General features: G+C 49.0%; 1 protein-coding gene across 1 annotated transcript in view; it reads left to right on the top strand.

The window, feature by feature from the left end:
* The first annotated feature begins 2 nt into the window (after positions 1-2).
* Positions 3-14,489, top strand: part of LOC100154011 (anosmin-1) — a 201,311-nt gene continuing 186,824 nt past the window's right edge. The window contains exon 1 of the mRNA XM_085008999.1: positions 3-318. Within this exon, the coding sequence (XP_084865125.1) occupies positions 112-318 (207 nt within the window). The 5' untranslated portion in view covers positions 3-111. The remainder of the gene's footprint in view (positions 319-14,489) is intronic.

Raw genomic sequence — 14,489 nt, 5'->3', positions numbered from 1 at the left:
TTGAACTTTCCAGCTGAGTTGCGGCGGCCGCGAGGTCCCCGGCAGAGCGGCCCCGGCGCGGAGCTGGGAGCTTCGGCCAGCGCCCGGCGCCCGCGCCCCCGACCCGCAGCCATGGTGCCCGGGGCGTCCGGCGCGGCCCTGACCCTCTGCCTCTGGCTGGCGGCCTCCGGGGGCTGCCTGGCGGCCGGCCCCGGCGCGGGGGCGGCCCGGCGGCTGGACGAGTCGCTTTCCGCCGGGAGCGTCCAGCGCGCCCGCTGCGCCTCCAGGTGCCTCAGCCTGCAGATCACGCGCATCTCCGCCTTCTTCCAGCATTTCCAGGTAGGAACTGCCGTCGCTCGGATCCTCCCTGGCGCTGCGGGCCGCGAGCCTCCCAGCCTCGGCGCTCAAACTTCTCGCCCAGCTCAGCCCGCAGATCTGGCTTTCCTTTGGCGTGGCTTTTACAGTCGGGGGGAGCGAATCCTCCTTTCCAGCCCCTTCCCCGCGCCCGCAAGGAGAAAGAAGCCTCCAGCATCTTTCCCCAACTCTCTTCTTGCCAGGGGAAGGCGAAGAGTCCTTTCTTTGGGAGAGGAGAGCGGTTTTTTGTGGGCTCCAGGGGTGGGAGCGTGATTTTGTTAGTTGCCTGGGACTTGCGCGCGGGAGACTGGTGAGCTGGTGGCGAGCCGCGTAAACTCCCAGGCTCTCCGGGTCCCCGGCGCCGCCCGCCCAGCGAGCGAGACTGGGAGGTGCGCACCGCTGCGCCCCGGGACCCGCGCGACGAGCCCCGGCTCCGCAGGTGCCTGTACTTTGTCTCCATAGAGCTTTGCTTTCACGCTCAGCGGGCCGGGAGGTCACAGCCCACCCTTAGAGCCCCAAGCAGGGCACTTAGGCAAGTCGTGTTTGAGTTGGGGCAGCGGGTGATGGTGGCCGTGTGCGTCCCAGTTTGGAGCCCCAAAGCGTCTGGGTCTTGCCTGCGAAGGGTGCGGAGAGTGAGGGAAGGGCTGCCGGGGATGTGGGGCTCGGAGGTGCCGTGTTTGGATGCTCTGAGAGGACTGCCAGGGCTACTATCTCCCCCAGCCCTCGTAGGTACTGTCAGCTTGAGGATAGGGGAGCCTGGGTGGGTGTTGGGTGTGTACAACGTTCACGGAACAGCACACTGGGCGCCTGTGGAGGGCCGGGATCCTTGGGCGGAGCCACAGTGGGCAGAAGCCGGTGGGACCTGCTCCGGAACCCCGAGGCCGCTGGGCACAAGAAAGCAGCTCCAGGCCCCGACCCAGGCGCTCTCGAAAGCTGCCTTCCCCAGTCGACCCCCCGCGCGCTCTGAAATCCTTCACGCAGATAACTTAATTTCTCTGGTCTGCCATGGTTCTCTCCCTCGCCTTCTCGTCTCGGCTCCTTAGCTGGTCACCTGCGCTAAGATCCCAACTTGTCGCCGCAGATAAAACTGCGGAGGCCAGCAGGAGATGGGGTCTCCTTGGTGGCATTCCGAGCAGAGGCTCTGCCCTTGAGAAATAAACCGGGTGCCTCTCCCGGGTGGGTGGGCTCATGAAGCTGCGACCGGAGGCAAACGAAGGACCGTGGAGTTTGGGACGAATCCCCGAAGCCTTCCGGATGTTCATCCTGGCGTGAGAGCTGTTGAAACCTCGCGCCGAAGCGCACAGGAACTAAAAGTTGGGTTCCTCAGAGTGAACTAGCCGGAGAAGTCTGCGGGGCCCAGAGAAGCGACGCCCCGTGCGTTTTGGAGAACTCCGGGTGCCCTGCCGTTCTCCTGGGTTTTCAGGGAAAGGGAAAAGCCAGTGTGGTCTCTTGCGCGGAGACAGGCGGCGGTCCTGGAGAGGGCTCCTCCCAGCCACCTGGGTTCAGAACTGCCTGGCCAGCTCTCAAAGTCTCTCTGCTGAGGAGATGCTACACTGTTGTTTAAACACCAAAACCAAGCTCAACGGCCCCGCCTCTTCCCAGGAAGAAAGTCTCCTTTCTTTCTTTTTTCCTTTTTTTTTCCTTACATTGTCAGTTGCTATAATTTATTTGTTTTACAGTTTCAGCCGCTAAAGAAGCAGTTTAGATCAAGCCGATTCCCGTGAAAGGCTTTTCTTGTGGTCTCTTGGCAGGATTTCTCTTCGGAAGAAAAACTGCTGACAGAATACACACGTTGCCAGACAATCCTGATTACATTTTAATTAGCTGGGGTGAAATAAGCTGCAAATTACTCAGTTAGGACTTAATAACTGCTGTTTTTGCCATCAATGGCAAAGCCATTCCTGGAGGTTTAACCCTACCCTGGTGATGCCTGTCCGATCTACCTAAATTGCGGGGATTGAGCTTTTTTAAGATTTGAAAAGAAAGAAGCACACACTCCTTACAAAGCCTGACGCTTCCCTGTCCCTCCTTATTTTTGCTTTTTACATAACCAGGAGGGTGCAGAGGAATCTGGCTGCAGCCAACTGATGACTCTGCACGTGGTATTTATTAAGGGGCTGGAGGAAGCTTTGGAAAAGCCCCTTCTATCAGGGTCACCCCACCCCACCCCTACCCCGTTGTGCAAATAAACCCGAGCAGAAAGCTGTTTCTGGAGTCTGTGTTGGTTCGCAGCTAGTCCTGCCCAGTATCAGGTCTCTTTTTTAGGCTGGAAGAAAGTTTGTTGCCAGCCTGGAGGCCAGCCGAGTATGTGGACTTGCCGGTGTGCAAGCTGCCTGGGCTTGGCTTGGAAGATCCCAACCTGTGTGCTCATGGTGTAGACAGATTTGGAGCTGCCGGGGCAGCAGGCCTGAAGAGGAGGCTGGGATCTAAGCCTTCAATTCTGCACTTTCCCAGATACCTCCCTGCCCCCATGCCCTGCTCCCCCCATCAGGTGCAGCATGAGGGTAAAGGCCGATGGTGCACACCTGGTGCCTGCGGGTCTGTGGGCTGGGTCCATGGCACCTGTCAATCCCGTAGCTCTCAGCCTTGCCTGAACGCAAAGGGACTCCATAGTGATGCCTGGAAGTGGGAGTGGCAATGAAGGATACCAGAATTACCTGGGCACTGTCCCTGACCTGAAGGAGCTTAGAATTTCATACTGAAAGGGAGAAGGATTCTGAGCTGCATCATTTCACTACTGAGTGCTGCCCTCATTCAGAAAAAGCAGTGCCAGCTAGCATCTCCCAGGGTATCAGTGTGCAGCTCTCGGATGCTGCATGCACGGCATTTGGCATGTGGCCATTTCAGGTTCCCAAGTGTCACGCACACTTGTGACTCCAGTCCCGCCGGCAGAGGTGGTTGGGAAGGACTCCCTTACATTAGCGAGTTCAGCTGAGCTCCGAGCTCTGGGTAAGGAGCTTGGAAGTGGACTTGGGAGCCAGGCAGATCGGCTCTGTGTCAGGTTCTCCCACTTGGCAGGTGGGTAGCTTGGAAAGATCGCTTCCAGTCTCTCATGCGTTGATGGGACACCTGCCCAGCAAGGTGAAGATTCTAAAACATGGTGGGGTAAGGAAAGTGATGGTCATAACGGGGCAGACATTCACTGGAAGATGACTAAGTACCACTGTTCTAGGTCTCTGACAAGTCTGTCTCATTTCATCCCCACAACCATCATACAGAGAGGGTGCTATGGCTACCCTCTGCTAATTGATAAGGACACAAGATGCTGAGAAGCTCATAGACGTGGGGCTGGGCTCCCAGCAAAGACAGCTACCAGTTTTGGAGTTTATTGTTATATTTAGGATTTTATTAGTTAGTGGGTTAATTTAGTTCAAGACCTGATTTTCAGGACCCAGTGCAAAATGAAAACGTGTAGCCCATTATTTGAAGAACAAGAAGGGTTGTCGAGGACACTGAAACGTAAAACTTGTTCCTTGTTCTGTGACGCTTCTCTCTCGACTCGTTGTGGTGTTTGATGTATGCTCTTCAGGACTGTAGAGAATATTCTGAACCGGAAGTCATTACCACGGATTTCACTGTTACCTTGCTGGCTTATAGAACCAGTGTCACACGTGAACATCAGAGCATTTTGTGCATGTGTGGAATCCCCAGCAGCACCCAGTTTGGACTTCCTGGCTCGTCCTTGGGGGCCCTAATGGGGCCAGACTCAGGAAGGTGGGAAGGAGGAAGAGAGGACCCCCCCAAAGTGCCCAGTGTGGGGTGTGCCCATTGGGTGCCCCACAAGGGGATCTTACAAGATGTGTGTAGACCATCCTGGGTACCAAGGGCCTGGCGAGCACACACACATGCTCAGCACGAAACTCAGCTGGTGCCCTGTTCAGCCAGCTGCTGGACCCACGCATTGCGCTTGAGCTGGATCCCCAGGAACCTGAGCCGGGAGTCTCCCCCTCTTACTGCTCAGCCCGTAGCAATAGGCAATCCCCCAAGTGTACTTCAGTCTCTTGGCTGCATGCAGTTAGGTACCTGCCTTAGGGATGGGCGATAGGCTTGTTCCCATGGAGTCTTGGACTCTAGCTGGCCACCCACCCAGCAGAGCATGATGCTCCCAGCATGGGCCAGAGACAGCCAGCACTAAATTCAGGGATGCCTCAAGGCATGCGTGCCCCACCGAGACCCTTCTTGTACTCACTCCCAGGCCCCTGTAGGGGGCAGAGTGTGACAACAATGTGGGAGTGAGGAGGGAGTGGTAGGGAGGACTAGGGGGCCAGGGAGTGGTCAGCAGCGGAGAACCTTCCCTGGGGAGGGAAGGGGGGTGTGGGAGGCAGCGTGATGCAAGGCACCACGCCTCCAGAACATGCTCCAGTGCCCTATTAGACTTCACAAAACGCAGATGCAGAAGCCACTAAAAGTTTCCGTATGGCAATGTCGGTGCCTTAACCCCCAGGCCTTTGGCAGCGGTCCTGTGCCTGAAGCTCTGGTTTGGGTTCTGTATGTCAGGGTTGCCAAACCCTTAGGAGGGCTTAGGCCCATTTGTCGTGGCAGGTCTTCACCGCTGTCCTTTGTGTTCAAGGGGTACAGTGATGAGCTGTGCTCGGGGGGGAGTCAGCTGCTGTGCCCTTAGGGCTCAGCCTCACTGGAAGACAAATGAAGAGGCCGGAGAGGGGCAGTGTGCCTCCAGTAAGCTCTGCCTCTTTGTAGGCGAGTCTCCTTTAACTCGAGAGTGACCTCCTCTCCTGTCCTGGTTCTGGAGAACCACTCCATTCATGGTGGGGACCCCGCCCCCACCCTGGGGTCTGCTCATCATGGCAGCAGTGATGGAGCTGAGTCTCAGAGCCAGAAAGATAGAGACATTCCACCAAATACTGGCAGATCTGCCGTGTGCTCTTCCTCGGCCTGAGTTTTCTCAAAGGAGGCTCTGTAGATCAGGGCCGGAGGGAAAATAGGAGCCCGAGGGTAATAAAATAGCAAAAGCGCGTCTATTTCTCTGCCAGATTTCAGGATGCTCACTGGGAAAGCGGGTGGAATCTTGGAAGATGAGTAGCAGGTTGCTGGCAGCCTCTGCCCTGGGGCTCTAGAATTTTATTAGTGTGAAGAGATTCTTGCTTAATGGGACATTATTCACTCTCTAAACGACCACTGATAGGCTCGTTTAGGTAGCTGATTAGAGATCAGAGGCTTTTTCTAGCAGTAATTGGAAGCTGTTTGTTTTGGCAAAAGAGAGAACTAAGCTGGTGATTAGCTCATTCTGCTTGGAGGACCAGCCTCTTCTCTCAGAAAAAGCAAACAAACAATTAGTGCATCAAAAACTTTTAGCCAGCCACAGTTGAGCCCCAGGCTCACAGATGTTTGGAGGAGCAATTTTGTGGTAAATGTACGAAGCCCTGGTGAGTCGGTTCGGCCTGCAGGGAGATTTAAGTTGTATGGCAGAGTGGGCAGGTGTGTCGAAAGTCAGTGGGAAGAAAGGCCATCTTCAAGTTTGACCTTTATAGTTCCCAGGGGGTCATGGCATCTCTGGCTGTGTTTCAAAGTATTTCTGAATTTGACCCAAATGAAACAGGAGGCTCTTCACGGCAAATCTTCTTTAATATAATGTGTCTCCTTGTACATGATTTAGAAATTCTGTATTATTGTGAGTATTAGAACATTTTAAAACCACATTAGAAAATACTGACTTGTTCATTTCTTGGGGCACTGTATCATTATAGGAGAAATGTATGTATTTTTATATATTGCGTATAGTATATTTTTATACATTTCATTATGTTGTATTAATGTAATACATACATGCATGCATTTTTGGAGTCCTACATGTAACAGTTAAAGTTGGAGTTTCCTGTGGCTCAGTGGGTTAAGGATCTGGCATTGTCACCACTGTGGCTCTTGTTACTGTGGTGGCACGAGTTCAGTCCCTGGCCTGGGGAACTTCCTCATGCTGCTGGTGCAGCCAAAAAAAGAAAAAGAAAAAAGAAAAAGCAAAAAACAGTCAATGTTTTTGGTACAAGAAATCTCACTTTTAAAAAAACTTAATTATAAATCAGGAGGTTTTTCTATTCCTTTGAAATAGAATCATCAAGAGTTCCTGACGTGGCTCAGTGGAAATGAATCTGACTAGTATCCATGAGGATGCAGGTTTGATCCCTGGCCTTGCTCAGTGGGTTAAGGATCCAGCATTACCATAAGCTGTGGTGTAGATCACAGATACGGCTCGGATCTGGTGTTGCTGTGGCTGTGGTTTAGGACAGCAGCTGCAGCTCCGATTCAACCCCTAGCCTACAAACCTCCATAAGCTGTGGGCGTGGCCCTAAAAAGACAAAAGGGGGGCATAGAATCATCAAATTTCATTGTTTGACCTACCTTGGTTATGTTTTAGCACATGGGCTTAAAACTTTAGGGCTAAATAGAGAAACTAATGAAAGTGTCAGTGGACCCTGCTTGCATAAACTCAGAAATGGAGAATTTCCTACTTGTGGGTTGGAATTGCTTTCCAGAAATCCGACTCTTACACAGTTTTGAGGGTCGGGCTTGGGCCAATGATCACGGGAGCGTATCTGTATTACCGAGAGACATTTTTGTATGAACAGTAGTACCAGGGAAAATAGTAGTCTGCCTGTTGCAATGCTTTGTCAGATCATTACGTAACATACTTCTGGTGCATTGTCTAAGCTCGAAGTCTTCTAGAATTCTCAAGTTGGCCACTTTGCAGCGTTTCTTTTCCGCTCACTCTGGACTCCGTATTTTCAGAGTTTGTTGTCTGTCCTCATATGGCCTCTATTAACGATGACCTTGTTTCCGTCTTTGCATTAATCAAAGATTTCTATAACTCCTTCAAGTTTCAGATCTGTGTGAGGTTGTCCACATCACCGCAGTAGATGCATAAAACTCGTACTCTTGACATTGTAGGTCTCTTTGCCACCATCTGTCTTAGGAGAATGTCTCATTTCTTTGGGATTCTCCGCAATATTGGAAATACGTTGTAGACACCTACTTCTTCTCAGGAGACGCTCTTCTGACCTTCTGTCCCTCACCCTGCCAGCCCCCTGGCCCCTGTATCAGCTGCTAATAGCTTACAGCTGCTCCCTGGAGAGGCTGGCCTTCCACCCCTGGCCCCGTCTTGCCAGCAAGACAGTGTATCTTCCTTCCTTGATGAGGGCAAATTGTGGCCCTTGGCTCACCCCTGGGGGTACAGGAGGCCAGCCCTCTGACGGGATCCGCTCTAGTGCAATTTATGCTTCCAGACAGAGCATTGCATGGGGCTAAGCTCGTGCAGGTCACCAGCAGAAATCACATCCCTATTCAAGCTCCTCCTGCATCCTCCCCTCCCCTTGTGCCCAGAGCTTCCCCCAACACATCACACACACAGAAAGCCCCCTTTCAGCCTCTGCTTCCAGGAAACTCAACCTCAGAGATACGGTGTCTAATCCAACCCTTTTGCTTGAAGACATTAGACAGCTTGAGGCTTATGGAAAGGATCCATTCAAGCGCATACAGAGAGGAGGTGGCATAAGGAAAAATAAAACCCCACTTTCACAACTCTCAACCCAGACCGCCCCCCCCGCCACCCCTTAAAAAAAGTCTTGAGAGTTGGTACAAATGAAAAAAAGAAATTCTTCTAGATGAGGAATCACTTGAGTCAGTACATGTTCTGTTCTTTAAATGTATCTATTATTTTTAGGTGATTTTTACTTTTTCCATTACAGTTGGTTTACCGTGTTCTGTCAATTGTTTGCTGAACAGCAAAGTGACCCAGTCACACACACATATGTATATGTTCTTTTTCTCACATTATCTTCCATCATGTTCCATCACAAGTGATTGGATATAGTTCCCGATGCTATATAGCAGGATCTCTTTCCCTATCCACTCCAAATGCAATAGTTTGCGTCTTTCAACCCTAGGCCATCCCAGTCCCTCCCTGTCCCCCTTGGCAACCCTAAGTCTGTTCTCCAAGTCCATGCATTTCTTTTCTGTGGAAAGGTTCATTTGTGCCACACGTTAGATTCCAGATGTAAGCGATATCACATGGTATTTGTCTTTCTCTCTTTAACTTACTTCCCTTAGTGTAAGAGTCTAATTCCATCCATGTTGCTCTAAATGGCATGATTTTGTTCTTTTTCATGGTTGAGTAGTATTCCATTGTGTGTATGTACCACATCTTCTTAATCCATTCATCTGTTGATGGGCATGGAAACAACCTAAATGTTCTGTGAATTTAGTTATTGCTCCTGATGACCTCAGTAAGATTTGAAATCTTGAGCCCGTATTTAAGCACATCATGCTTCTTCATTGTGTGTGTGAAAACTGTGTTTAGTCAGCACTCTGTGTGTCCTGGTTCTGCCTGTTCACTGCAGATGCAGAGAGCCGACTTATTCTGCCTTTTTATATGAGAGCATCTCCAGACTTAGGTATCCAGAGGGTCCTGGAACCAGCCCCCCATGGGTCTTAAGGGGTGACTGTGCTCTCAGAACCATCTTGAAGTAGTTGCGTGATACGTGGACAGTAGGCGGAGTGAGGGGACAATCATTAACCATAGCACACCGTGACAAGTCTGAGAAGATGGCAAGGAGGACCAGGTAGTTCAGATAGTAACCAACTTTGGACTTATTCCAAAAAAATAAAAAGCAGCCAGGGTCACTGCATCGCCCAGGACCTAGAGTCCCCTTTCTATCTTTAGAAGGTTCTGCACAGGATTTCAGTGGTGAGCAGAGGCGTCTTCCCTGATGGTGGTGGCGAAAGGTTGGATAAAAGTAGTTACCCTGGCAGCCAGCGAGGTAGGGAAGATTTATGGAAGCAGTGTTGATGGCTCATGTTAATGTAAAGCACAGACGGCAGACACTGGATCTGTTTCTCCCTTTAAAAAGTGCTGCTTTAATCACTTCCATTTATTCCAGCTAATATCAGTGAATTGCTGCAGTTTCAGAGACGAGGCTGTAAAAGCCCTTCTCCTGAGGGACTTGTAGTCTGGTGGGGTGAAGACTTGTAAACAGACCGCTGCTGTGTGCCAGGAAGAACGTGCTTAGGGAGGAGTTACTTGTGTGAGATCTCAGAGGATGGGGCTGGTCGCCTTAGGGGACGTGTCCCAGGGGACGTGACACTTGAGTGGAGCCTCCAAAGCTGGGCTCTTCCAGCGCAGAACCGCCAACGTGCATCACAGCAGGCTCTTGCAGCAGTTTGGTCTGTCTTGGGGGGGGGACTCTCAGTGGCTCCTAAGGAACAGGATACAGCATCAGCACCTCCACCAGCCAGCAGACAGGCGCTGGGAGCCGTTATAAAGCTCACGCCTTTGGTTCTGCAGGACCGGTTGAAAGCATAGCATCACACTTAGAGGCATCTTTCAGGTTCGGGTTCTTCTCATCTAGCTGGACCTCAGGCTGCACCACCAGCTGCTCTCATGCTATCGGGTTGGTCTCTGTGGAGATCCTCACGAGCATCCCAAAGATGAGCATGAAAAGGAAAGAAGGGGGCTGCCATCCCCATCTCCCTGCCATCATGCTTTGCCTTATTTTACAGTAGGACCTCAGCCCTGAATTAGGGGGCTGAACCCAGAGGAAGAAGCTCTCGTGAATGATTGAGCCACAGGTTAGAAGGTATTTAGTGGATAATGTCTTGGTGTTGACAGTTGTTTCACGTAACATATCTATTTGACCTTCACAGCAACTCTGCGAGGTCAGGAGCGTCGTTTTTACGTTTACAGATAAGATAGCTGAAGGTTGTGAGCTGTCAGGAAGGGCTGATAATCAAGGCTTCATAGCAGGAACTCAAGCCCTAATTGTTATCTTCCCAAATATTTATACTAAAGGACGCTGCCTCTCAGCATGGTCACAGTGAGAGAAGACAGAGTGGAAATAACTGCAACACCATCGAGCGTCACAGAGTTTAGGGAGGACGTGGACCTCCGTCTCTCACTCTCTCACTGGGGGCACCACTGCATCACAGACTGGCACAGTTGTGGATGGTAGAAAGGTTGCTGGTGTGATAGAAAAAAGAAACATTAAAAATAGCAGTCTGTGGAGACAACATCCCCTGTGAATGTGTCCACTCTAATCCTTCTTCCAACAAATACAAATCTGTCACACCCAAGTACCTTTCAGGTAGCATAGGTTCTGGGGATCAAGCGTTAGTGACACATGCTTCCTGCCTGCAAAATAATTATTTTCTGCTAGAGAGACAGACAGACAGACCTTTATGAAAATAGTTACAAAGAGTTGTTGAAGAAAGTATTAAAAGCATGAATCATCTTTTAAATCTTTATATAATATAAATTATCCAACATATTAGTGTCATTTCTTAGATGATGATTTTTTTCCCTTATAAACGGATTTTGTTTAGTTCAACCCCAAATCCCACTTGTCTAGCAAAACAGCAGAGAATTATTGTGAGCCTTGCAGAAATGTTTAACGAACAGCTGGAGTCCTTGATGTCACAAGGGATGAATTTATTGTCTGGGAATCACAGAAGTCTCAGGACTTCAGCCTTGATGTTCATTCTCGGCTGCCATTGCTGTTTGTCTGGTAGTGGTACACGTTCAGAATATTTCCAAGGGGTGATCGTAGGTTGTACGTGTGTGACAGCTACTCCCAAGAACTCCATGTGCCTTATAAGCTAGCTTCCTTTCCTTTTGTTTTGGTTCTGGGAGTGTGTGTGTGTGTTTACTCTTTATCATTTTTTTCCAGCATCTCTGTGAGATTTAAAATTTGGACAATGGAGAATTCTGAGAAAAGAATTTAGAAGATTCCCAAGGCTGCACGTGAAAAGGAAATGGTGCTAGTTGGGGGTGGGGGGGGGGAGTTAACCCCCCAAAGCACAGCAATCTATCCTCAAGGGAATTGGAGAAAAAATGTCTCATCAAGAGGGGGAAAAAAGGCCCACAAAACACTCAACTTACATTCTAGTTATCCTTTTATCTTAAACTGTAACTTTTTGTCATGTAATAAGCTTTTTCCTCCAAGTTATTAATATCCTGCCAACTTGAGAAAATAATGTTCTGTTAGAGTGACCTCAAAATACATAATTTCATATTTCATATTACTTTCTTCCTTTGAAAGATAAGGCAGATAGGCTGTCACGATGAAAAGAGTCATATAATGTATGATGATCACAGTCTCTATTTTAGGAAAGTGTGTGTTCTAATTGGTATGCATAGGATCGCAAATAACCTTTAGCAAACAAAAAGGCATGTTTCCCCACAATTCACCATCTCATTTTCGCTGATGACTTTTTAAATTTCATAGCCCCTGCAAGATGCAAGAAGAAGTGACAATGTTCCGTTGATGAAAACATTAAACAGAGAGTCCTTTTAATGAAACAGAAACATTAATTTTGCAAAGTAATCCATCACCTTCCAAAGATGTCGTTAATCATGCTGGTGCTGAGGACAAGAGAAACGACGGGAATTTGTTTACCTAAAGCAATTTGGAGACGTTTTCTCTGTGTTCTGTTTTCAGTTTACCCCTTTTTCCACCCACTGAGATATTTGCATGCACTAATAATTCATATGTTTGAAACCATCACAGTATTTCTGCTGTTCCTCTCTCCCTCTTCGGTGCAAATGATGTTTTATCTAAGGACAGACACGATGGATCACATTCTTGGAGATGACTGATAACTTCTCCAAAAGAAGGACTGAACCAGTTGAGAAATTCTAAATGCAAGCGAAAATAGAGCTTTCAGGTTAAGGTGTTTTCACGTCTTTCTTACTGTGTTCCTCTTGGGTTCATATAAATGGTTCATCTGGCATAACTTTATCATCTCCTGTTTAATTCTCTGATAACACATAATTGAGAGAGAGAGCACTTTCTAGACTTAAATGTCTCAGGTCCTGTCTTTAAGTGCCTACACAACTTCTTCTTTGACATTTATACTGCTTGTTGTACTTTGAGGACTGGAAAGGAAATTGACAAAGACGTGCAAACCTGGAGTAGCAAGAGAGAGATTGTGAAAAGGACGCACATCTTATAGTGATATGCCCTTCCATCCCCTGGACAGGTTTCTGAGTGTCATTATAACAAAGTGAAGATGCCAAGGATCCCTGCATTTCGGGAGCATTAGCTTGCTTTCCAGCTGCTCAGCACACCCCTGCAAGATGCAAAGGCAAAGACCATTGCCAATCATGAGGGAGTCATCACTACTAGCATCATCATCCTTATCATCACCATCACCACCACCACCATCCCCACTGTCACCATCACCAGCACCATCATCTCTACCACCACATCATTATTAACACTCTCATCACCTCCATCATCATTATTAGCGTCATCACCACCATCATTATCATCATCAACAGCATCACCACCACCATCACCCCCACTGTCACCATCACCAGCACCATCATCTCCACCACCACATCATTATTAACACCCTCATCATCATTATTAGCGTCATCATGACCACTACCATCACCACCACCACCACCATCATTATCATCATCAACAGCATCACCACCATCACCCCCACTGTCATCATCACCAGTACCACCACCATCATTATCATTGTCTCCACCACCATATCATTATTATCACCCTCATCACCTCCATCATCATTATTAGGGTGATCATGACCACCACCACCATCACCCCCACTGTCACCATCACCAGCACCATCATCTCTACCACCACATCATTATTAACACCCTCATCACCTCCATCATCATTATTAGGGTCATCATGACCACCACCATCACCCCCACTGTCACCATCACCAGCACCATCACCACTACCATCACCACCACCACCACCATCATTATCATCAACAGCATCACCACCATCACCCCCACTGTCATCATCACCAGTACCACCACCATCATTATCATCAACAGCATCACCACCATCACCCCCACTGTCATCATCACCAGTACCACCACCATCATTATCATCGTCTCCACCACCATATCATTATTATCACCCTCATCACCTCCATCATCATTATTAGGGTCACCATGACCACCACCATCACCCCCACTGTCACCCTCACCAGCACCATCACCATCATTATCATCATCAACAGCATCACCACCATCACCCCCACTGTCATCATCACCAGTACCACTACCATATCATTATTATCACCCTCATCACCTCCATCATCATTATTAGGGTCATCATGACCACCACCATCACCCCCACTGTCACCATCACCAGCACCATCATCTCTACCACCACATCATTATTAACACCCTCATCACCTCCATCATCATTATTAGGGTCATCATGACCACCACCATCACCCCCACTGTCACCATCACCAGCACCATCATCTCTACCACCACATCATTATTAACACTCTTATCACCTCCATCATCATTATTAGGGTCATCATGACCACCACCATCACCCCCACTGTCACCATCACCAGCACCATCATCTCTACCACCACATCATTATTAACACTCTTATCACCTCCATCATCATTATTAGGGTCATCATGACCACCACCATCACCCCCACTGTCACCATCACCAGCACCATCACCACTACCATCACCACCACCATCATTATCATCATCAACAGCATCACCCCCACTGTCACCATCACCAGTACCACCACCATCATTATCATCGTCTCCACCACCATATCATTATTATCACCCTCATCACCTCCATCATCATTATTAGCATCATCATGACCACCACCACCATCACCCCCACTGTCATCATCACCAACACCATCATCTCCACCACCACATTATTATTATCACCCTCATCACCTCCATCGTCATTATTAGGGTCATCATGACCACTACCATCACCCCCACTGTCATCATCACCAGTACCATCATCATCATCACCGCCATCATCACCAACACCACCATCATCGTTACTATCATTGTCTTCACCGCCATCCCCACATGTGGAAATCAGAAACTGTCCCCTAGGAAATCTCTGTACACAGAATTCCACACCTGTCCATCATGACAAGCTACTTCTGTTTTTCCCTTGCTTTCTGAGGTCCATCCCTCCCTGGATGTCCATGTCCCTGGATGAACAGGGTTGTGCTTGCCGTAGAGGAGGAACCTCCTATGAAACAAGGATCAGAAGACCACCCAGGCATCTGGGTGGGCCCATTCTTGCCCAGCAGTCCTGCCATAGGGGTGACTCAAATACAGGTAAAGTTACAAGCTGTAGCTTAGCATAAGTTGGAGGTTGACTTTCTGGAGTGGAA

Source organism: Sus scrofa, chromosome Y (assembly GCF_054392235.1).
Source record: "Sus scrofa isolate SSC_HxYL_T2T_F1_AM1 chromosome Y, Sscrofa_HxYL_maternal_Yorkshire_Landrace_v2.0, whole genome shotgun sequence".
Classification (NCBI taxonomy): domain Eukaryota; kingdom Metazoa; phylum Chordata; class Mammalia; order Artiodactyla; family Suidae; genus Sus; species Sus scrofa.
The sequence above is the reverse complement of the archived record's forward strand: the minus strand, read 5'-3'. Positions and strand labels throughout refer to the sequence as shown.